The 26675-nt window shown below is 25.3% G+C and overlaps 1 protein-coding gene across 2 annotated transcripts; it reads left to right on the top strand.

Annotated features, from left to right (window-relative positions):
• The first annotated feature begins 1432 nt into the window (after positions 1-1432).
• On the top strand, positions 1433-23304 carry LOC129963101 (ras-related protein Rap-1b). Of its 2 annotated transcripts, none has more exons than XM_056077164.1 (8): positions 1433-1570; positions 2299-2385; positions 9609-9677; positions 12369-12425; positions 14291-14431; positions 16668-16811; positions 18970-19063; positions 22046-23304. In XM_056077164.1, the coding sequence occupies exons 2-7, from the start codon at positions 2329-2331 to the stop codon at positions 19057-19059; spliced, it is 558 nt and encodes a 185-aa protein (XP_055933139.1). In that variant the 5' UTR covers positions 1433-1570; positions 2299-2328; the 3' UTR covers positions 19060-19063; positions 22046-23304. The 2 variants fall into 2 exon arrangements, with proteins under 2 accessions (XP_055933139.1, XP_055933140.1); XM_056077165.1 differs by lacking the exon at positions 1433-1570 and adding an exon at positions 1572-1590.
• The last annotated feature ends 3371 nt before the right edge of the window (positions 23305-26675 follow it).

Genomic DNA, 26675 nt, shown 5'->3' with positions numbered 1-26675 from the left:
TCTGGAAACTAGTTTGTACAATAAGGGGAGTTATGTTATACAGTATAGGAAATCGCACAATATTAGATGCCAATATTTACCGACATAACAAATATCTTTTATTTTACACTATATAAACATTGTAAAACAATATTATACAATATAATTTGTTATTTGTTATTTGCCGAATAAGCTGATCACAAAAGGCGGCTTATTATAAATAAACGAATAAATAGACTCCATTGATTAAACATTCTGAAAAACTTTTTATTTCCACCATCATTATTGACTGGAACCACTTAGTTCAAATATTCTCTCTCTCTCTTTTTTTTTTCTCAAAAAGAATTTAAGCTTTATTACTTGGAACTGGTATATTTTTAAAAAGATTTGCCATCTGCATTAAAATAAAACACCGAAATTATTTTTTTGAACTACTTTCATCTTTTTGGAAATAAAATATAAAAATAAGATGCTATTTAAATCAAAGTTAAGTATTAGAGGGAGTAAGATATTTTAATCGATCTTTGAATATTAAACATCGCACTTCATATATGGCACTGTAGAGAAATAATAAGCAACCTCCTGTTTTCCTCCTTTATTCCCCCAGAAGATCGAAATGACGTTTGTATGTGAGCCTGTGGCCCTCTAGACATTTATTAGAAAATTTAAAAGTGAAAAGGTACTTTCAAGAAGATCTTGAGAAGGTTCCAAATAATAATAATAATTACTTTCTAAAAGATTTCGAAATTTATATAAAATTTGTTCAGCGTTTCCTGATCATTTAATTTTAAATATATCGCTTTGACAAGAAAAGGTACAAATTTGATTAAACTGAAATTAATCAGAAATTTTTTTTCATGACCATGATTTCGCAGTCGAAATTTTAAACTTTTTTCCTGGCATTTAAAATTTGTAATGTAGAAATTATGCATTGATAAATAAAAATAAAATTATAATTGAAAAGAGCGTACCGTCTTTAAACCCTTATTAAGAATGAGTCGAAAAAAATGACAATCGGAATTGTAAATGATGATTCATTTTGAAATATATGTTTAATTATTCATTTCGATTGCGAAATACATTTATAAAATGGGATTTTTTTTATCAGTTTAATTTTATACCTAAAACTTTTTAGAGAGTACATGTTGTAATTACTTACTTTTTACTTCTATATGATCACGTGATTTTTCTTTTACTAATAGGCAATAAAATTTAATAAAATTTAAACAGTAATAAACTTTTCAGGGCAACTTAATGAAAAAGTTTTTAAATTTTGAAATAATCTAATTAGGGTTAATTTATATTAATGAAAAATCCAGAGATGCTACAGGATCATCTTTAGTGAAAATATTTATCTTCTCCTAATATTAAATCCAAAACAGCTCATGAAAATTTTGCTGTAATTGCATAATTATTATAATATTACAATAATTTATTTATTTTTGCAATTTTATTTTAAGTTTTTAAATATTTTTTTCACATCCGGAGCCCTAGTTACGTCACCATTTACGGAAGTGAAGTAGCCATCGCCCATCATCGGTGAAGCTGATAATCGTATAGAATTTTTTTTAGGGTTTTTTTCTTCTCGTGGGTAAGTGTGAAATTAAACAGGTTTGTAATAAAACTAGCCTTTAAACTGATTTATTTCGTGTAAGTTTGTATAGGAATCGTATTATGTTTTGATTGCTTGCAATTATCCTTGCGGCGAAAACTGATTTTTTACAGCTGACCAACACACACATGATTGACACCTCAAACCTCTTTTTAAAAATGAAATACGATTGTCATTACGCCCGTCTGATGTATGTGCTGTATAATATATGTATCGGCTTTCTGTTAGCAGATGAGCATTCCTTTTTTTAATCCATGATTTTTCAATCTTTATCGCACAATCCTAAGCTATCATATCTCTAAAGAATTGCAGACATAAACACACTCCGGTATAATTTCAGTTATGCTTTTGTTTGATTATCAATATAGCCAAACTTTACATTTACTTATAGAAAAAAAACTTCTGAATTACTTATAATAACAAAAGCTGCTTTCCTCATAGAGGCAGGATGTATTTCACATGCTTATTCATTTTCCTAGAAACCACACCTACTTAATCGAAGCAACTTTTCAACGATCTTTGTTGTGCAGCTATATTAGTCATTGCGAGTTTTTATTTTGATGTAAATGAAGCTAAATTTTTGCTATTAAAATGTTTATCTTTATTTTAATTCATTGTGAAAGTGGTACAAGTGCAACTTGATAGTTTCAATTTTTCAGGCATGTTTTTATTAATTAAAAATTTATTTGCTTATTAATTGATTTTAGGTTCTGAAATTAATTTTCACCACGCCCACTATGCGAGAATACAAAATTGTAGTTTTAGGCAGTGGAGGCGTTGGTAAAAGTGCTTTGGTAAGACAAGTTTTATTTTTCATGCCCCTGTGAAATTTTTTCTTTGTCATTTTCTGTTATACATTATGTTTTAATCCACATGCTTTTCAAATAAACAAAAATCATTATGATAACTACTATATCTAATTAGTTTATTCTGTTTAACTGATTTATTAAAAAATTATTATGTTATGCTATTGATGCTAATTTTGTCATTATGCACAAAATCTGTTGAAATTCACGAAACTGAATTTTGGAATCTTTCATTATATCAGTAAAGATCTGCATATTTTCTTTTTAAGTTAAATGCATTGATTTTTTAAAAATTAAACTTTAAGATTACTTGTTTTTTTATGGATAACTAATAGACCTTCTTAATAAAAATTTAAATACCTCCTTGGATCTTCAAGTCTATTTTGTAGTCTGTATACTGTTTTAATAAATGAATATAAAGAGTTGAAAAGGCAAAGACATGAATTTTATTGAAAGTATTTTATATTTATGGAATTTGTACAGTTTATGATGGAATGCAGTTTACGATTTGAAAAGTTCTCGATATTTTTTGGTGCATATATAAATTTTTTAAACATTGCTTTAAGTTATATGTATCCTAGATTTAAGGTTTACTTTTGACATAAAGTACAATACAATCTTGCATCTTTACAGGTAGTTAAATGATTTATGAAAATTTGTTATTTGTAACAAAGTATAATTGCATCTTGTCCGATATGCTTTTAAAATTATTTATGCAGCATATTTAATTCTTTTATATTATTTTCAAAGAAATCAGATTTATTTTTTGAGTAACTTTTTGTGTGCTTTAAAGTAGTTCTTTTTGAAAATGTATTATTTATTAGCAATATAATGTTAGATTAAGAAGGGTAAGATCATAGTTGATTATTTTATTTATATATATATATTGCTTTAAATTGTTATAAAATATCCTTATGCAAATTAAAATTTTAATACTCATAAGAAATAATTTTTATAAGATTAATATTTAAAATTCTTGCAGTATAAACTTTTCAAGTTGTTACTTTTATGATAAGTGCAGTTTTTGATTAAAATTGGGTTAATTTTTAATTAAATTTTATTTGCATTTCTTACTGAAATGTAGCATTTTATATTTAGTTGGTATAGGTTTAGAATAAATTTATTAGGAATCTGTATTCTTAATCTGTCATATTTCTAAATTGTGAAAAAATAATCATTGGAGCTTATTTAAATATGCTATTTGACTTTCATGTTTGCATGCTTAAATTTGTAAATGATTTTATGAAATCATTATGCAGATTTAAAAATTTATGATAACATAAAATTTATATATATATTTCTTTTGGTAGTTTTTTTCTTTAAAGAAGTTTCTTTTAAGATAAGAAGTATTAGTAAATTCCAACAGAGCAAATAAAGATAAGAAAGACAAAAAGGAAAATATTTTTTTTTTTTTGAGTACCAAGAATGCTTATTTTAGATAAATTTTAATTGTCTGTTATGGTCTTTTAAATTGGTTTGAATACGTTTTTTTAAAAACTTGAGCATTGAGCATATCTATTAGTTATTTAGTTGTCATGAAAATAAAATTTATAATATTTTTTAAAATTAGTCTTTTGAAAAGTGATAGAATTTATTAAGAGGATTAAACTGTACTTGAAACAGCATAATTTTTAAAGTGCAATTGCATTTATTTTTTCCTAAAGTGAGAAAGAAATGGAAATTTTAAAGTAAAGAAGATAATTTAATAGCTTAATATGCAAGATCAAAAACTGAATATTTAAATCAATCAATTTTTAGAAAATTCCTCTAAAAATTAATATTGTATTGAAGTTTTACAATTACAAGTTAATGCAATTTACAGAATAGTATATAAAGTATATAAAAAAGTTTTTTAAAATTAATAATATATGAATTAATACTTTTGAGATTGAAGTAATTATTAAATTGTAATGTATATGCATGATAATTTTTTTTCTCTTGCGTATTTTTAAATTTGAATAGAATTGTCCGTAAAAAGGTTACTTCTATTTCATGTTATTTGTATTATTGTTAGACATGCTGTCCTCAACTGTAGTTTGAGTTAATACTTTTAGGAATTTGAGTTCTGAAAAACTTTCTGAACTTTTTATTAATATCTGCTATTCACAAAGTGATAAATATTAAATTCTATTTTTTAAAAAAATTAAATTTATTTTCAAAATTTCTTGTTTTTACATAAAATTTCTTATTTAAATGTCTTTTAATGTTATCTCTGCAGTATTTTTCAAAAATTCTAATGAAAGAATGCAATTTTTGTCTGATAGATAAATTGTGATTCTAGATAGTTACAATGAATTCTAATTGGATTATCAAATATCATCTAATTATATTATATCATAACGTTTAATGTTAATTCTGATGTACTTAATTTGGCATATTGTTTTGTAAAGTTAAATTGCTGTTTATATCTTTTCCTTCAGTCTTTGTAAAATTCCAATTTTACATTCTCATTAATAAGTATCACCAGTTCTTTTCAGATGGGTGGCTAATTTATGATTTTTATATTTGATGTTCTGTATTTAAGTTTGAGATGTGATGCTTGAGGATATTTATGATTTCCAATTTACTTTATAATTTTTAAACTACGCCAAGATGGCCAATCTCCATTATACATAATGCAACCATCTTGGCGATATTTCTTGTTATAAATACAATAGATTTTATTATATATTTTTCTATAAATCTAAATTTAAAAATTGAATTGTGTTTAAAGTATTAGGAAAGTTTTATTAAATTATTTCTGCTAATTTATCATTATGAAATTTCCCAATTCAAATTTAAGTTATATTTCTCAATTTCAGTTCATTTTTTTAACATTCCTATTACTAACAATGAAAATTTGTATTTGATATTTTCATAAAAATGATTTGGTATATTTTCTAAGTATTTTAAGGCTTATAGGTTATAAGTTTTGAAATAATATTATGCATTTATTTTATCTTTTTGTATTGAATATAAAATGTAATCTTGATTAGAAGATAAAATTGCTTTATTTAAACCTAATTTTTATGTACCCTATACATTTCTAGTATAATGGATAATTAAAGACTATAAATATACTTGTGTGATAAATAACCAAATAAATTTTTGTATATATATATGTTCTAAAGACTTTAATTTGCCAAATAATAATTTTACTTATTTGCAGTTTACAAATTAAAATGTGTGTTTATATCTGTTTGAGTTCTAAGAATGTTGTTGGTTTTATTACTTTTGATAAGTTTTTTTAGATTGCTTTAATTTAAAAATATATAGGGAAGTTGACTTGATTTTATTGCTATTGTATTGAAATTTGTATTAAAGTATCTAGTTAGTTCATTTTTGTCTTTGACTAACATTTCTGATTGAAAGGTTACTTTAATATTAATATAGTAACAAAAGAAATAGGCTTGATTAAATTTGCATGAAATTCTTTAAGTATTGGCTTCTCCCATCTAACTGTTTCTAATATAAGTTCATTTATTTGTTTAAGAAAAAAAAATTTTTTTTAGTACAGTCATACCTGTTTTTGCAATTCTTTTCTGTATGATTTTTTTTTGTAGTATATGATTGTTAACAGTGTTGGCATTATAACATCATTATAATGTTTGCTCTCTGTGTACATATGTACATTAAAACAATGTATGTACTTATTGTATCAACTAATTCCAATATTCCAAAATAAATATGTTCCAAAAATAAATCAATTCTAATATCTTCAAATGATCAATGCAATTTTGAACCAATTCACCCCAAAAAGATGCTTGTTTTAGATTACACTGAGTAGTGTTGAATTATGTACATTTTGAAAATTTCTCCATCTTTAAAATGAGAGATTAATTAAAAAAATGTTTTCATGTGTAATTTAATTATTTATCTCATTTGAAAAACACTTCATCATTATTCCTTAGATCTTCAATAGATTAAGTGAGACTTTATGCTGTCCCTCTCTACAGCATATTTTTTTCTTCAATATATTGTAAAAAATTATTTGTTATTGCTATTCATTTTCTGTGCAATTATTATTTTGTTATTGCTGAATATTTTTTGTACAATTTCTTATATATGGTCCCTATCTATTGCACAAATCATGTTTGACTGTATTAAAGAAAAGTATTTAAGCTTTTACTTGCCATAAGAAATTTTTAATTTTCTTTCATATGTCTAAATATTTAAATAAAATTATTGAAATTTGGAGGGGTTTTTTTTTTTTAGATGCATAGCTAAATATAATTAAGGGAATTTGAAAAGCCAGGAAAAATTTAAGAATTTTTTATTTTTAATATGTCAATGGCCATAAATTATTCTATTCATTGCATATCCATTTTAAATATATGTAAATAAATTATTTTTATTTCCTGCATCGAACTTTAGTTATCTGATTTACTATTTTTCTTTTTCAAAGTTAGTTGCCCGATTAAAATTGAAATATTTATAATATATATGTTGAAAAATTAAATTTATGAGCATTATGTTGGATATTATGCCTTATAATTAAATATGCTAGTATATGTGAAGTTTTTTTGGACCAAATTCAAATCTCAGTATAGTATTGATGCAAATTGACAGCTTCTTATCAGATTGACTGACAAACTGCCATAGAAGCAAATGATAATAATTATTTCTATCAATTTTCATTGTGTGCACATTTTTCATTTTTTTTATACAAATGTCTTTTTAGAAATTTCATTCCTGTAAATAAATAAATAATAATAATAAAAAACAGGTGGTAAACTAATTTATCATTTTCAATTAGGAAAGTGATATACATCAAATCTTTGGACAATTATCTGAACTGAATTTTTCTAAATTAAATCTTGTTTTTATTTTGTGGGGGGAAAAAAAGCAAATTGGACAACTAAATTTGGACATAGAGATTATCTCCTTTAAAAAGAAAAAAAGCAAATATATGTTAATAAATTTTGAGTTGCAAAAGTTGGTTATTTTAAACTTCTGATATTAAAAAAAAGAATAAGAATTATACTACAAAAGTAAATTTGTCTCGGAAAAGATATTATTTGTGATGAAGATTTTATTTGTGAAATTTAAAAGACTGTTAAAAGAGCCACTTATTTTTGTTAGTTAATGCAGTTCATTTTTTAAAATTGGCTAATATAAATATCTAAATTTGATTTTATTGCATTGGAGAGATTTAAACATGTTTGTGTATTCTGTTTTGCAGTTCCTATTATGTTTTAATCTTTTGTTCTTTAATACTAGTTTTATTTTCATCTCATGGTATTTTGATATCTAAACAAATCAATAACTAAGCATAAAGTTTTTAATTCATGTAATATCAAATGTAATTAATCTAATTTAAGTTTCATGAAATTTTAATCGGAACTTTATAGTAGTGCTTTGTAAATAAAAGCTGACTGAAAATATCTTTTCTTTACATTTACTCCAAGTTTTTTAAAGCATTTATAAATTTACTAGTCTTCTTCAGTGAGCAGAAGTTCACTCATTTACATATTAAATTGGCAAAACAAAAAGTACCAGCCTTCCTGGTCCTAATCACTTTACTGATTTTGCTGATTTTTTTTTTTTTTTTTTCATACGGAAGTTAATGGTACCAAGATATATCAACAAAGCTCTCTAACATTCTCTCTTTTTGAGAGAAATCAGAAATAAAATACTGTATTTACATTAACTGCACATTTTCTTGAGTTCCTAAGTAACAATCACCAAATAAAATAACTAATATAGCATTTTCAGCAATTTTTATCTTATGGATACTTCATTAAATTTTGGTCACTCTCTCTATTTCTATTTCTGAAAGGTATTAAAATATTAAAGTACTATCCGAATCTCTGCAATGGGGATCCATGCTGTCAGTTTTTAGTGCAGTTAATTTTGTGACTTTGCAAGCATGATCAATTGGAATGCTCTATTAACATGCTATAATAATTTAAATTAGTGCTTTTATTTTGATAAAATACATTTCAGTAAAAAGACTTGGTATGACTATATTAATACCATTAATATGCTCCTTGAAAGTGATTATAAATAAAATTTACTCATGCTGGATAATTTTGATTAATTGTATCTTACGGTAATAAAAGAAAGTATTATTTTAAATTATATTTGAGCTATAATAATGGAGCATTCTATTAGCTATGCATTGAAGGAATAAAATCAAACCAGTTATTAATGTTGAAAACTCTGTCGAAGTTTATTTTGCAATATTTTCCAAAATAGAGAGGAAGAAGGTAGATTTATGTGTTTGAGGTCATGTATTTTCATATGAAATAAAAAATTTTGAAATCAATTCAGTGATTGTTGGAGAACCCTGTTGCAAGATTTCTTGTAGAATGCATTGTTTTTATAATTTCTTTCAAAGATTGGAGTTGATGTTTGAGTATATATGTAGCTGATATATATAGGGGCCCTAAATTGTCATATGAAACTAAAATTAACAAAATCAAACTATAATCTGTGTATTTTCTGTAGGCAGTTCAAAGTCACATTTTCAACTGCGTTACTGGTACCAGACTACCAATAATGTAGAAAATGTGACCTTGAGCCGCCTATAGAAAATACACATACTATAGTGGAGGCTTGTGCTGGATAACTTATTTTTCTTTTGGTTTCCTTTATTAGTTTAAATATATAGTTATTCTCTAGAACATTTATGTATTGAGAGAATTCATTTTCTGAGGATGATTGGCAAATCATGAATGTAAAATTAATTTTTGGGATAACTTTCTTTTCTTCAGTTTCATGTTCATTAAATTTGTTCCATTTTGAACATTAAATTTGTTCAAAATATGAACAAGTTGTTTATATTTTGTATTTGTTAGAATGCTTAAACAACATATATTTAGGAATAAAATATTCATTATTAATTTGTAACAAATATTTTTTTAGTTATTTTTTCTTTCAATATTAAATTGCAGTATCTAGATGTACTTTAATTGCAATAATGCAACAGTTAATAAAATATTGCACTTTAATAAGCCTTTAAATCTATAATTGCTTATTTAAATTTTAAATGATTTGTATAAATGGTCTGCTATATTATATTAAATTGAAAAGTAAGTTTCATTAAGATTCTTTATTGCATGTGATTATGCTTACAATTTAAAAATGTCATATAAATTCTTATCATTATTCTTGCGCAATTTCAATCACAGTGTTTTATATGAAGGATAATTTATTTGAAGTAAGATAGCATGAATGTAACATTAAGCATTTATTTTTGTTTTATAAATATGTATATTTTCTTCTTTTAGACAGTACAATTTGTACAAGGCATCTTTGTGGAAAAGTATGACCCAACCATTGAAGATAGCTACCGAAAGGTTTGTATTTTAGTCTGATTTATTATTTTTTAAAATTCTTTTTGTGTTATATTTAAATATTGTTTAATTTAAGTACTTTTTCTTTTATCTGTGTTTTAGTGAATGTATGTTGTCAGCTGATGAAATAACAATTATATTAGAACATAAAAGTGTGTTTTACTGAAAGTATAAAATATTGCCTGTCATTCTAAATTGTAGTATTATTTATCTTAAGCAAAATATTATAAAAAAATTTGTCCCTGAATTAAAAACCAAATAACATTTAAAAAAAATTATTAATGTAACACAAAATTATTAATGTAAATTGTTCTGATTTTAATATTCTGCTGAAGCCACTTTTAAAATTAAATTTTTCTGTTATTCTGTCACTAGGTTTCTCATACAGCTTAAATGATTAAATTGAAAATTTATAATTTCTTTATTCTAAATTCCTGTTTTAACAATTTATAAAAATTATTTCAAACATAACAAATGTTTTGCTTTTTAAGTAAATTTGTAAAATATGTATTAAAGCATTTTTTAGATAACAATTGATATTTTTTCATTATTTTTCTGCTTATTGTATTGAATCCCATTTAACCAGATAAATTCTGCTTTATAAAATAATTGTTTTAGTATTACACAAAACAATATCTCTATTCTAAATTTTTATATTATCTTAACGGAACAACATGAATTATGAAACAAACTGTTTTAAAAATAGATATAATTGGTGATTAAGCATTATTTATTCATCTTCTATCTTAGTACATGCTTGTTTGAAGAATTATATGAAATTATTAGTACTGAAATACCTAGGAAAAAAAAGGCAACTTGAGTGTTTTTGAGTTAAAAGCTAAATATTATATAAAACTGAAAAAATTGATTTTAGAGCTCAATTTTTAATTCTCAAGATTTTTCTATTTTATGTACTTGGTAATTTATAGTTGTGCTAAATTTCAATTTATTTCTTTTACTTTTTGCCATTTTTTAAATTTTATGAATTGCCTATAAATATTTTCATTTTTTTCTGTTTTGTAAGTTTATCCTTTAAAAAAAACAGGTTTTGAAAAATAAGTGGAAGTTTCAAAGTTTTAGTATAGCATAGCATTTATGATTGTCGGGCATAATTATAGAATGGAGAACTATATTTAAAGCTGTTGGTTTATTTCTGGTTTATAAAAAGCAGAAATCTTAATTTTGTGCATAAAAAATTTATTACTGCCTTTTGTGATCAAATTGGCATATGCATAACTTAACACCATTTGTGAATGTAAAGTTATTGCATAGCATCAATCCATGATTTTTATTTTATATTCACTTTAAAAAGGATACTTTTGGGATAAAACATTTTTCATATTTGGTGTTTAGTAAGAATATTGGAGTTTTGACTAGGTACAGTATAAAATAAATTGCCAATGAAATTAAGGAGTGCGATTAGCTTCAATTATTGCTTAAAATTAGTTTTGAAATCTTGATAAAATGATAATAATTGCTAATCAGTTTTGAAATAGTTTGCTATGCAATTGAATGCTTTTTTAGAATGCAAAAATGCCCATTAAAAATTTGTTTCCCCATTAATGTTTTTGTAATATGTACATACAAGGTGATAGGTAAAATCTATCAAAACAGCATCTTGTATAGCTAGGGAAGTAACATGTATACTTATAATTAAGTGACTATACTTATTTATTGAGACAGTGTATAACGTCCCTGTCAAAGAGTAAGGAAGTTTAAAAAAAATAACTAAAAAGAGTAAAGGAGATATTTTCTAATTGGACTATAAAGTCCAATTAGAAAAATGTCCCTCAAGTACGTATTTCAGATTTTTCTGATTACTTTTATTTACTTGCTTCTTTTCTTAAATTTCACTTCACATTTCTTAACTAAAATAAACTCTAATAATACCAGAGTATGCATTTTTCAATTTTAGGACAAATTCTTTTTCAAACCACAAAAAAGTTGCAATTTTAGACAAATATCTGCTAATTTTACAAGTAATTCTATAAAACTTTTTCTGATGTTTTTATATGGTATGTACACTTTCAAATATGACTTTTTTTGGCTTGTCTCATTTATCTTTTGTAATTTCTTTATTTTACCACTGAGGGTGCAGTAATCTGTCTCAATGAATTCCACATAGTTGCTTTACTTTTGGTGCATTACTTCCCTGACTATATAAGACACTGTTTTGATATTAGAGGACTTAAAAGGACTTTACCAATCACCCTCCCTGTCTAACATATAGTTGATTATCAACCTGTTATTGAAAGTTCTTTTGTAATAACATTGTAATTTTTTAATGAATTTTCAAGTTTTCAACCTGAAATAATTTTTTACCAATGGTTAGATTTGTCATTAGCATTTATATTAAATTCTCTTTAAATTTCCAACAAAAATATTTATTTTTAATTCTGCTTGAATCCTTTAAGCTTTAAATTGCTGTTAAAAATTTGCATATTTTATTGACATAGCTAAGTAAATGACTTTTTACTGGAATTGTGACCAGCATTTACAAAATTTCTGTGTGTATTTGAAATCTTACTTAAAGTTTTTAATGTTACAGGTGTTTTTAGAATTTAATGCAAGGAATTGAATGTAACTTGTTTCTGAAATTTAATGTATTATAGTTTATATATATATAATATATATAATTTTATTCTTACTATGTATCATCTATACTAATAATAATTATAATCTACATTTTTTTAGCAAGTGGAAGTAGATGGGCAGCAATGTATGCTAGAAATCCTTGATACTGCTGGAACAGTAAGTAATTTATTATTCGAGAAAATTTGTAATATTTTTGACATTCCCAATAATATTTGAGTTGACATTCAAGTCCCAGTGTAAGGAATTAAATACTGTGTATTTAATTGCCAAAGAACTTCTTTCTGGCATAAATTACATTCAGTACTATAATGCACTTAAACAGCTTATTTTCTTTTTTTGATATTGTCACAAACTGTTATAAATTTCTTCATTAATTATGAAGTAATTATAAACTTTGTGAAACTTGCTATTCAGTATATCCATATGCATAAAGAAGTATTTCTGCAAGAGAATTACTGCTAATTATGCAATATTTATAGGATTTTTGATATTTTATGTAAATTTCCTCCCATATTTCAATTATATTTGAATTTATGTGATAGTTCATATTTCTCTACATGATATAAAATCTTTCTTTTAGACGATGTCATGTCTTTATATATTATTCTATCTTTTTAATTTTGTGGGTATTAATTCTTTTCTATTTCATGTAAATATATTTCATATTCTTGTAAAGTTATGTTGCAGGAAACCTAATCTGAAGACTAAATTTAACTTCTGAGTAAAATTAAAAACATATGCTTGAAAAAATTGACTGTATGGATCAAAGATGCATAGTAATGTATAGCATACTATGTATAGGACAGTTACATTTCACTTCTATGACTAAACTAATGCATTCCATTGATTTTTTTTTTTATTTTCGGAGTACTTATTGACTCAAATTCCCAAGGACATTTCTAGTGCCATTTACTATTCCTTATTTTGAGTTTGAATGTCAAAGTGTTATTTTAAATTTTTGCTTTGTGGTAATGCAAGGAATTCTAAATAAATCTTTTGTTTTCTACTATATTAATTTTATATTATATTTGACTATATTAATTTTTTGATAGGTGTCTAATAATCTATAAGAAATTTTTGTTAAAATGACTTTTTCCATTTTTTTTATAGAATAAAATTTTTAAAAAACTAGGTTAATTTTGTTTTAGAATTTAATTTCAATCTCAGTGTTTTTAATATAGGCTGTTTCAATCAAAAATGCATGCAGCCAAGCATTTTTGAGTAATATAATTTAAAATAATTCTTTGATTTAAATTAAGTTGGAGTTAATAGATTGATGGATTATGCAAGGAATTAAGCCTTTTGTTGCTTTTCAGACATGATTGTTCAATTGAAAAAATTTATTGGTATTCTACTCTATATTAGTTTCTGCAGTCAGTATATTATAAATGTACATTGCCAATAAAATAATTCTGCAATTATACTCAATGCAAAACTTTTATCGTATTAAAGCATTTTTCAATTTAAGAATTCTGAATTTCATCTTTACCATGAATTTACATCTGTGATAGGCTAAAAAAGTAACACTAATGGTTTAGCTGTGTTTTCAGTTTTCTCTTTATTTCAAATAGTTTAATATTTTAGAAACTCTTAAAAATATGAAGATTGAAAATTGGTGTTATAAACTGATTTAAATAACAAATAGAATTAATTGATAATTTTGCTGTTTTAGTTTAATTTGGATATAGCTTACTTTCATTGAAATTTGTAATTAAAATGAATTAACATTGAATTAATGAAATATCTAAATTTGTTATCCCCAATTGTTACTTTTCTAATGAGTAACTTTTTTAAAATTATAGCAAAATTAAAATTTCAATGGGTCATTTTTTTAACAACCGTTAATTTTATTTTTTAATATAGCAAATATAGTATTTTAATGTATTAAAACATTATTTAATTATCTTAATATTTTTATGTATGAACGATCATAAGTTTGAATTATTTCATTATAAAGATTAATACAAACTTTTTAAAACTGATATTTCTTAGCAGAGATTTTATAATTGTCGTCTTTTTAGGAACAATTCACTGCTATGCGAGATCTATATATGAAAAATGGCCAAGGCTTTGTTCTTGTGTATTCCATAACAGCTCAATCCACATTCAATGACTTGCAAGATTTAAGGGAACAAATATTAAGAGTAAAGGATACAGATGATGTAAGTGTATTTTGTTTCATTTCTTTTATTCTGCAAAAGACTTCTAAAAATATTCTGTAATATTTTATTTCTGATTTTTTATTTTAAAATTAAATGATATCACTTCTATTTTCATCAATGATACAGTCAAAACAAGCATTTGCGTAGTTGAAATCTACAGAAATCTGACAACAAGCAATACCCTTATTGGATGAATTGCTGAATTTGAAATCGAACTGTTTTTCAAGGTCTTCATTGTAGTGGTTCATAAACTGTCATAGTGCAATTGAGTTATATGATTCGAATGATAAAAGAAGATAAATATTAGAATTTATTTCATTGCAACTTGCATCTTTTTTATATAGCTCTAACTGGATTTTTTAAATTTTTACTTATGATTTGAATCTTTATCTCTTTGGATTTCCTATTTATATAATTTTAAAATATCTGTAATTCAGATTTATTTTACTTAATGTTAAGTCAAGATGAAATATTTGTATGGTTGAATGTTTTCTTCAGTTTAATATCTCCTTAGCTTGTATCCTCATTAAGCATGAATTTTAAGTCCTTAGGCCTTTGGAGGAATTTATTGCTTTAGAATTTTTAAGGCTATTTACTAAAAATTGTTAAATGTTAAGTCTTAATTGACATTTTCTTCTGATAAACTAATTTTTTTCAAGACTTAACTTTTTTTTCTTTATTTAAATTTTTGGATAAATCAAATCATTTATTATAGTCCTGTGAACTTCAAACTAGCCATTTTTTTTTCTGTAAATCACTTTTTAAGGGTTATAATATACTGTTTTGTTGTAATTATTGTTAAAGACTATATACTGTTAAATTGCTCTTTCCATAGTCACAACATAAGTAATTTGCAAACATTTCAGTAATTTTTATTTGCTAATATCAAGCTCAAGAGGTTGGCATTTCCCAGTTCCCAGGGGAGGAAAAAACTATGGTACAATTAATAAGAAAATATATAATTATTTTTTCAGCTGAGAAACAAAATGCATGCATCTTTCTAGATGGAACACTCAACAGAAATATAACTAAAATTAAAGCATTAATTAATAGATACATTTTTTCATAAAAATGTATTGATTTTCTAACTGCAAAATAGTACTATTTCTGTATGAGGTGTAAAAAACATCCTAAAATTGGTTTTCAAAGTTTATTCTACTATAAAGATTATCTCCAAAATTTGGGCATTATTCTATCTTTTTATTCTCGTATATTGGCATTCATTTTATTCTTCCATTTTTATTTCCCAATAAAAACAAACAAGAGAATAAGTATTTAAATAAATTGATAATTCTCATTTAGGAGATTTAATGAATGAGACAGTGAAAAATCATAGATCTCATTTGTCCCTATTGTTAAGAAAACAGTCTGTATTAATTTAACAAAGATTAATTATTTGCATAACTATTCCAAAAAACTATTATCCTTTCCCAAAAAAGTGTGCTAGTATTATATTGTAAAGGACAGAGGGCATAATTTCAGTAGGAGATCAAAACAAAAAATGGTTACTAAGTAGATGGAATTACTTTTTTTTTTTTTTTTGTTAGTGTATTTAGAGTTTGCTATAGAATGTTAAAGCGGCGGGGGAGCTTTTGAAGTAGTACGAAAACAACTTTCATTATTTTTTTTTATTTCTCATTTTTAATTTTTTGTAATTAAATTGTTGTAAATTTAATGGTTGTTAGCTGTGTTATTTCAATAAAGGGATTTCGCAAAATGTATTAGAGAGATTTAAAAATAATTAATACGCAAACCTTAATTTTTATTTTATGTGTTAAAATAAATACTGCTTCTGTCTTACCTAACAAACAAGAAGTTACTAAACAAAAACAAACAAAACCCTAATATATTTGTTTTCAGAACATAAAATACTTGCAAAACCAGTTTTAAAAAAACCCATGGTTATGAAACAGCTTGGATAATTTATATGAGCAAATATCCGTATTTTGATCAATCTATAAATATCTGTAATCAATCTGTAATTTGAATTGGATGATTGGTATGATTGTTTATTTCCCACCTAATCATGAATTTTTTTCATAAAATTCTTATCAGCGAAAAATCAATTATCTACTCTCATAATTTACTTCGCATACATTTTCAAAATTTTGTCATTGATATATTTGTATATTTTAAAATTATGTATTAAGTTTTATTCCATCATTTAAGGGAGTTCATAACCAGACTGCTTAAAAATTTTCTAGGTATATGAGTATATTAACCTGAACTGTTTTAGGTGCCGATGATTTTAGTGGGTAACAAATGCGATTTGGAAGATGAGCGTGTAGTTGGTAAAGATCAAGGTGCTAACTTAGCCAGGTCATTCAATAATTGTGCTTTCTTGGAATCATCTGCTAAAGCAAAGATAAATGTCAGTGAGGTAAGTTGGATTATATGGTTTTTGTAACATAAAAAAAAAATCATCACAATTTTTAAATCATTTCTCTCTATCATAATATAAAGTTTTTTCAGTCATTCATAACATTACAACTGTAGAATATAGGCTTTAGAAAATTTAAACGTTCTTTTAAAATTGAAATTTATTTCTATTTTAAAATGCTCTGGATTATATGGTTTGGAAATTGCTCTTTCATCTTTTAAAGTAATTTAAAGATAAGGTTTAAGTTCTTCAAAGTTTAATTAATTTACTAATTAGCAATCTATAAATCTTATACTAGATGAATGAGTTGGAAATTAAGTGAAATAGTCTGTTAAGTGATTAATTCAATGGAGGACATAAAATATTAATTCAACAGCAATTGTGTCAATCTATCAGCTAAAAAATAATTTTGCTAATACAGCATCTGTATCATATAAAAGGAATGAAAATAATTTGGGTATTTCCTGATTTTTGACTGAGCAATTTACTGTTTTTCATATTAGTCTGCTGTAAGTTTGTCTGTGAATGAAGTTTTTATGTAATTAGCTAAATTGCAGTATTCATTTTAAGTATATGTTGAAACCAGGATAAATTTATCTCTTCCATTAACCTTATATTTTTTTTTTAGATCAATGGTTTTTTATTAACGTAGCATTACTTGTTTATTATATTTAGTTAGTTCAAATTATTCTGATATTGGCTTTGATGTGCTTTATATTTTGTTCTTGTTAAAATGTTTTATTACAGTGTTTCAAACTAATTGATTTTGATGTTTTCTCATAAATAATTTTGTTATTTTTAGTTACTAAATTATAAAATATAAACATACTGTTAACTATTTCAATAAATATTGATAAAATAGTTAGGTACTAATTAATAGCTGAGAATTTTAGCAAATATTTTGAAACATTGTAAAATAAGATTGTAAGCTCTTTTATAATTAAATATTTCAAAAAAACATTTAAAAACATTTCATGCATTTAACTTGTTAAATGCATGAAAAAGTATGCTTAACAACAAATTTGTCAAAAAAAAAAGTTATTTATTTTTCTATAATTCAACACCACCACCACCCTCCTCCCCCAAATCCTCTTTTAAAAAGATTATTCTGCTATCTTAGATAGTAGATTATAATAGTTTATTTTCAGAAGAGAGTGGTGAAAAGTACATTTGAAATTAGTGTTTGATTTCTTAATTGTTAAGCCTGTATTTTTTCCATGTCCATTATGATCACAAAATCTACTATGTAATGTTTTTTGAAATGCATTCATCACAAACTAAGATTCTTTTTCTCTTTTAAATTTAATTTTCACCACTTTTTTGAAAACAGACCTTCATAATGCTACCTGAAATAATAAAATAGCATTGTGAGAATAAGATTTTTTTTTTTTTTTTTTTTTTTTGTTCACGAGTTTGAATGGATAAAAAAAAAGTACTAAGACATTTTTTAACAATTTTGTTTTACCTTGACCAAGTTAAACTTTTTGAAAATAATGTTGCTCTGGAATTCTTACTGGCAATTTAAATTGATTTACAAAAGAGGGAAAAGAAACTTTTTGAATATTTACCCTCTACCTATTTAAACTTTTTTAATATTCAACAGCTCATTGTTTAAGTCTCTTTAATTCTTATGACTTTCCTCTTCAAACTTTTCCTTTCAAAATTAATACCCTTTATTTAAATGCAAGAAAATGTTGTTACAGACATCTCCCACCACCTCCTCCTTACCAAGAGCTAACAGTGGCCTGTTATGATAGGCTAATCCACTGAACTAATAGAATTATTTTTTGCAGATTTTCATATTTTTCATTACAATTTGACAGGATTAGGCAACATCAGGATATAATGTGGTACTTAATTTGCTAATTATGTACTAGAATATTGTGTAGTATAATTAAACAATAAATCATGTAATGGTGACTTTTTTGAAAAGATATATTACAAAAATAAATAAATAAATAAAAATAAAGAAACTTCTTATGAACACAATTGCATGGATGTTATTTGGTAAATTGCGATTTTAACAAAGTAATCTCTAATGAGAATACTTTTATTGCTTTTGTATTATTACTTTTTATTTTTACAGAAGTGACATAAAGTTACTTTTGTGTACGCTTAGTTTTTTTTATTATTATTTATGTTATTGAATATTTTTCAGATTTTTTATGATCTGGTACGGCAAATCAATAGAAAAAATCCAGAAAAAAAGCCTCATATGAAAAAGAAAACTAAGTGTTCAATTTTGTAAATATGTAAGTATTATTGATACTTATCATAATATAAAATTTTGCTCATCTAATTGAGTGGAGATCTAATTATAAATTTTATGCAAATAAAGTAAAATTAAAAGTTTATTGTAAAAGTAAATTAAAAATTAGAATATTTGAATACAATTTCTAAAATGTTTAAATCCTTTCAATTTTAAATATTGAGGGAACATGATAGAATAAATTTTTAATTACATGTTGATGATTCAAATAATTTTATAAAAATATTGTTTTTAGATAATGTTTGAGAAAGCTATAAAATAGATTTAAAACATTCTTCTTTTCAAAATAAATCGTATAAAAATAAAATAATCATATAAATCAAAATAATCATATAAAGTTGGGGTTGGAATGCATTTGAAATGTATTGTTTAGAACAACGTAGAGGAAGCAAGATTATATTTAGAAAAGGTGTTACATTTTGATACAAAACATATACATATATTGATACAAAACAAAAAGATTTTACAAAAGCATACTCAAATTCATTAATTTTTTTTATATTTCTGTTAAATGAATATTTCTGTTAGTCACATTTACTAATTACATGAATATTGTTTACAGTATTGTTTGAAACAGACATTGTATACAATTTAACATCCTTAAATTTAAACTCGCATTGCATCATTTAAAAAATTTGTTTTTGCAAATATTTTCTCCTTTTTTTAAGCTTTTGGTAGTTTATTTTAATTTTCACAGACAGCATAAATGTAGCAAAACTTACTTATTCTGTAATTTTTAAAATTTTCCCTCAATTTAAGTTTTTCTCCTTAATAAACTTTTAATAACTTATTTTCTGAATGAAGGCCTGGTTTAGGAACTCAAATTCAAAAATGGAAAGGATTAGAAAGATTTTTTTGGGGGGGAGGGAGGGAGAGTGCAATTGAGTTCTTGCATTGACTTTGCAAATCGCATGCCTTTTAATCCTATAAGAGTATCAGCATAGCACATTGTGTGCTGTTTGTTACTTAAATCAGAAAAATTTGATATTTATGTTTGATAAAAGTTGTTAGGTCACAAGTACAGATTCAATAAAATGTAAATTTTTTCTTGATATTTCAAAACTGTGAAAGAAAGAAAAGCAAATTTAGTATAATGTGAAATAACATTTACCACATTAAATTACTTCTTGTGAAATTTGTTTAAATATTGCATATTTTCTGCAGTTAATGTATTTTTATCACTGTATTTTTACAAAATATACAAGAAATAATTGGATGTAATTTGTGATTTATTACATCAAATAATATTAATACATTGTTTTTTTTTCCAGAAGTTCTGTTTTTATGATTAAGATATATGTCATTTGTATTTAAGAAATTAGTTGCATATTTTCGTTTTTAAATAACATATATATAGATTTGAAATGCACGACTTTAAAAAAAGTATTATTTTATGTAGTTTTGAATTAAAAGAAAATGGTATAGTGTTCCAATTTCATTTAAATTTTTGGTTTTTACTATGCCATTTGAAAGGTCTTAGACTAATTTCTATTTATACTTGAGTTTTTTTATAATTGTGATATGTAAATTTTATAGAAAGTGAAAGATTTGAGGATTTTATTTCAAACAATGATCTGATTCTGCAATTCTTTTCAATTAATATTTTCAGTTACATTGATCATTTCATTTAGAAGAGAATGTTGTATCTTTGTCCAATTTCAATAATTCTTTTATTGGCTTCTTATGCAAGTTCACAGTTCTATTGCAAATGTTGATCTTAACTCTTAGTTTTATGTTTATTATATATTTTTAAAAACCAAAATTTTCAATTGTAACTTTAAAAATAAATCTTATGCAGTGTCAAAGATACAATATAGTATTGCACCTTTGATGAGAAATGTTGTACTTTTGACTTACATTATAAAACAAACTTAAATGGGGAAAAGACTGAATCTCAAATTTTTATACATAAAAACAAGTTATTTGTAAGAGTTCATAGTTTTTAAAGGGTTCATTATTACAAATATATTCATTGTGTTCCAGTATTAGTTTGTTAGAATTATTAAATGCTATCGTAAAAGACATGAAATGGATTTTGTGCAATATTGTTAAGTGTATCCAAGTTTTATGAATTATTTAGTCAACTTCAATTTTTTACTGACTATATTGACTCCATATAGCTGCTAAATAGAACTTTATGTTATATACATTTAACTTATCTTGCAAAAAGTGTTAACCTGAATTAAGGAATGTACAGTTTAAGTCTTGTTGGTTTTAGATATAATTGTTAACTTATTTATGTTATGTGGCTTATATTTCGATTATGAGCAGAATTTGAGATACATTTTTACATATAACTTGATTAATTGACCATGAGTGCAACATAAAACTTTTTAATGTTTTTTGTGCTGTTTTTATGGTTTTTTTACACTTGTCCCTTAATTATTAAATTATTGACAGTCTTGATTGAATAAATTGTTTAATTCCTTTGAATTTGAAATCAAGATTTAGTAGAGTCAGTTGGAAGTGAGCCATTACAAACCCATGTTGCCAGTTTTTATTACTCATTGGTTAAAATTTTCAGCTAAATGATAGTTTTTTTCTTTCCTTCCATAACTTATCAGCCATATTCATACATAATTATAACTTGCTAGGAATATTGGTTGAGTTTATTTTACTTTCATGAGATTATAACAATGTCAACTCAAATTAAGAACATAAGGGAAAGCAATAAGCTTTGTCATATTTGCAGTTTGACAATTCTGAATATCATGGCTAAGAATGTAAACCTAATTAATGTACTTCAATAGATCTAAAACTTTAAAACCAACATTAGATAATCTTTGAATAGAAATGTCTCATTTCACATCTCTTCAGAATCTACAAAATACATAGAAACATGTATCCTTTGCCAGGTATTGATTATTTTGTAATTTTCTGTGCTTTGTTGATTGTGAGTAAAGTTTTGATAATTTACTCACAACTTTAATTAATTTAAATGAACGAATTTTTTTTTCTCTTTCAGGTAGCGATTGATTGGTAGTGATGCTGTACAGGCCCCCTTCAATTTATGTCTTGGAAGTGATTTCACTACAGAAAATTGTTTTGATCACATTGTGGAGCATGTGTATTGCGAAGAATTTTGTACATTCTGTTCAAGCATTATTACTACAAATACTGGGGTCCAGGCTGCATATATTACCAGAATAATAATTATGAATACCATGTTCCTCCATTCGCAGCATTTTTACATTCTTCAGGAAAAAGATAAAAATGTTTCCCCTAATTTTTGATTTTTCTCCCCCACCCCATAATTAAAACCAATAAAAAGCCTGAAATGTTTGAATCAGCTGTTATTTCATTGGAGCGCGGGCCGGAATGACAGATGGTTACCAGACTTTATGTGAAACTGTGTAATTAATCTGTGGGATAATAATATAGTATAGTTCAAAAGCTATTTCGTATTTTCATATAAATTTCAAATCACATTTATTAGAATGAGAATTTTCATGTGGGGGAGGGGGTCAACTGCAATTATTATCAAAATGTTTGTATAGACTGTGCTTATTGTTATCCCCCCCCCCTTTGTACTTGGATATACTTCAATGTATAGGTGTATAAAAAATAAACTAATTCTGACTAAATGTCTATACCCTTGAAGCTGATGTTTTGTGTAATACTTGTTTCCCCCAAATAGGTTTATATGTAATATATATATATATATAATATACGGCCCCTCGATTTTGATGGATTTTGAAACAGTTGAAATTTGGGTGTGCTCTCTCCCAAAAAGTGTTTTGAAAGTTATTGCTGTTCCCCCTCCAACTCTTCATATACTTATATATGCACAGTTTTTGTAACTTATTATTTCATCTTTCACCATTGATTTTTACTCAAACCTAGCATAGTTTTCAAAGATGTATGTTGTGTAAATTGCAGCGTTATTTTGGCCAATGCTTCCAAGTTCAGAGAAGTTTTTAACTTGTCTCTAAAGTCAAGCAGAGCTTTTAAACTGACGTAATAACTTTTTTACATCTGTATTTCTAATTGTGTTGAGGTGCCTATGCTTGTAAGTCCAAATTCTCATCATGTAACCTCTCAAAGTTGAACATTCTTTCCCTGATGATAAAATGGCATTTTATGATAATTCATAATTGAAATAAGATCATTTAATCAATGAAGGAAATTTTTTCAATGTTTACCCTCATTCAGTTGTATGAAATGGATGAAATTTATCTTGTTGGATGTCTTCATTTTAAAATAAATGTGTTAAATTAACATTCATATAGTTGTTTTGTCTCATTTTGTTTTGTTTCATGTACATGTTTTGTATGTTTAGTATACATAAGAAGTATTGTAATCTTCAAAAAATTCGAAATAAGATTTTAATGAATCTGGATGGAGGAAAAACATTTATTGAATTATATCTGTTTGCAAACAGTATAAGCTGGAAGTGTAAAATTTGTTGTTTGTTGTTTATATAAAAATTTTAAAGTTGTCTATGTCTGAGGAAATTCATCAAAAGGATGAATAATGCATGTGAAGAAGATAATGCAGTGATATAGACATATGAAATTTGGCATATTGTTTTATTGCCGTAATTGTAATTGTGTGTATGCCAAATCTATTATGTGTCTATTTGTGTTTGAATGTGATAACTTAAAAATTCTGTCAAGTTAAATTCAGAAATTTAGTGTATGTGCTCAATTTGATCAATAGGGAACAGGTGGAAAAATTCTTATTTAATTCTTTACACTATATGATAAGAAAATTGTGTGTAAAAAATCACTGGGACTACTTCACATCTGTTTTATTTCAATGACAAAGGTTATATATATGTATATATATATGCCCAGCTTATGATTATAAAGATATGTGCACAATAATTTGTCCATTTCCAGAGCATGCTTGATAAATAGTTGCCAACGTCTACTGTTTTGGTCAGATAATACAGTAGCTCATATATATTTATCAGTACTAAGTGACAAAGCATGTATGCCATATCATATACTCAGAAATAGACCACAGCCTTTTGAATGAGGTGATAGCTACCTTGATATTCTTCTTTTTACCTGTCTTCTGTTATAGGTATTTGTAAATTTTCAGGAAAAAGGAGGTTGAATTCTTCCCAATAGAATTTAAAATTTGAACTTTTTTCTTATTAAAATTGTTTTTAAAACATTTATTAATCGTTGAAGATTATTTATTTTTATTCTTAAAAAATATTAGTAAGTTTTGAAGCTGCCGATAAATTTTATATGATGCTATAAAAATTGGCACTAATTTTAGCCAATTCCACATGTAATGTAATCTTATATAAATATAGTTTTTGAATTAGGAATTCATTGTATGCTGAATGTCTAATTTACAATCATGCAAAGTGATTGTAAATTGGGCTGGTCCAGCATTATCTTTGGCAACTAGCTTATTAGCTCAGAATTAGTTTTTTGTGTCTATAAAATTATCAAATGGGCCACATCCTTCAAGCATTCATGGGATAAAAAATGTCAATTTTTTTAGAAATATTTAAAATATTTTTAGTATAAAAATATTATGAAATATAAAAACCTTTTTGCATCCATGGCTTAATTTTTTAAAGTGAGGATATCAATTGCACTGAACACTTAAAAAAAATATCATAATTTTTTTTTAAACTTCTGAGAGTTAATTTTTTTTATTGGTTGTAAATAACTTTTAAAGAAATGATAAGTGGTACTCAAAGATTGCTAATGTTATGAATTAAAATATTTATAATGTTTTCTTTGAATGGGAATGGTATTATTGAGAATCTTCTTTGTACACAAAAGTATTTTTTTAGTAAAAAAAGTATTAAGTATATGGAATTTAAAGGTATTCATTTTTAACATTGAATTTCAGTCATTATCTGCTATTAAAAGCTAATAGTCAAGTTTCAATTTTATTTTTAAATTATGACAAATCTCAAAACAATTTTTTTAAATAAAAAAATATTTCTTTATCAATGAGGAAAAGAAAATCATTATTAGATTTGCCTTTGTGTATGTGCCTCCATGTTTGTATCAGCAATGGGGATGCATAGATTAACAAGAAATTAAGTATTCAATTATTTGTTGTGAAACCTTCACCAAAACCTTCCTTGTATTTCATAGTATTGTGGGTGTTATGAGATTAAATAACTCTTTTCACTTCTTTAAATTAGTTTATTTTACGAATATACAGAGAATATTTAATTTACATTTGAAGGTTCAATGATGAAGTAAGTAGAATTGTTTGTAAGTAGAATTTGTAGTGACGTGGATGCTTTAGCAACATTCCAAGAATTAGCTTGCGTCTTGCATGCAGTTTGTCTTTGAATTTTGTTGATAATTTCTGCCAAGAATTCCAATTCAGATTAGGCTTTCTTAGATCCCCCCCCTTCTTAAGATTTTCAGTATTGAAAGTTGGCTATTGGTGACATCGCATCAAAAAGTGGGAGTACAGAATTTTGTGAATTGGGGATCAATTCCGTCAGTATTTAAGAGCAATTTTTTGAGAATTTATTGATTTCGTTTTCTATCGAGAGAAAAAAAAGAGTTTTAGATTTATTTATTTAGATTTTAAAAAAAAGACGACTTTTCTTATAAATCGAATGCATTCTTTAACCACTTCTGCGTGCCTTCATGTTCTGTGACATTAAAGAACATTGACTTTTCCTGGAGGAGGAACATTGTCTGCATATCCTGACTAATTATGCCGTGAAAATTAGTTAAGGCACCTTTTTTAGATTAAAAAAAAAAAATACTGAAAAAGAGAAAATTTGTACGTGAATTTTAAATGACAGTATGAGAAAAAAATAAAGCAAAATTATATTTTTTAAAATTTTATTTAAGATGATTAAAACGAAAAAAAAAGGGGGGTGGGGTGAAGGAGGAGTACCGATTCACGAAAAGTAAACTATCATGACAATGGGAGTGAGAAAAGGAGGGACGGGGGGAGGTAAGAAATCGAATTGCTCATATACAGACTTGTTAACCAAACCGTTTTGGAGTTATTAGAGCAGAATAACAAAAAACTTTAAAAACCGGGCCGTTTGATAGTAATGTGGATGCTTATATCCGATACATTTATGTAATGAAAAAAATGTATTAATTCATAGTAACTATGGTAAAGATTTGAAGGAAATGTGTAAAATATTTTGGATATCTAAAGCGTTCAGAATATTTTATATTTCAAGTTTTATTTTTAAAAGGCTCATCTATAAAAAAAATTTTAATTTAGGCAGAAATGTTTTTTAAAATATCGAAAAACGAAACAAAATATTATCAAAGATAAATACAGGCAAGCAGTTGAGGGAGGAGGGCAATACATATGGTCAACTTTTTCACTCCACAATAATCATGTTTTCATATACCTCTTTTGCAATCTATAAACAATTTGTTCTCCAGCTGACTGCAATAAGTTAACATTCATCAGTATATCTTATAATGAATGTAATGATTGAAATGAGAAAGTTAGTATTTTATACTAGGTAAACGATCTTTCGAAGGTTAGAAGTCGCATCGGATAAGAGCAAATAAGTGAGAAGATCAAGGAATTGAGAAAGGACGCAGTGTTCTTCACAAACATAAATTCCGTTTCTTTCTGAAACGTTGCATTTGATGAGTCTAATAAAAGAGGAAAAATGATTTTAAAGATCG

The sequence above is a fragment of the Argiope bruennichi genome, chromosome 3 (genome assembly GCF_947563725.1).
Source record: "Argiope bruennichi chromosome 3, qqArgBrue1.1, whole genome shotgun sequence".
NCBI classification, from domain to species: Eukaryota; Metazoa; Arthropoda; class Arachnida; order Araneae; family Araneidae; genus Argiope; species Argiope bruennichi.
Note: the sequence above shows the minus strand (reverse complement) of the source record. Positions and strands in the feature narration are given on the sequence as shown.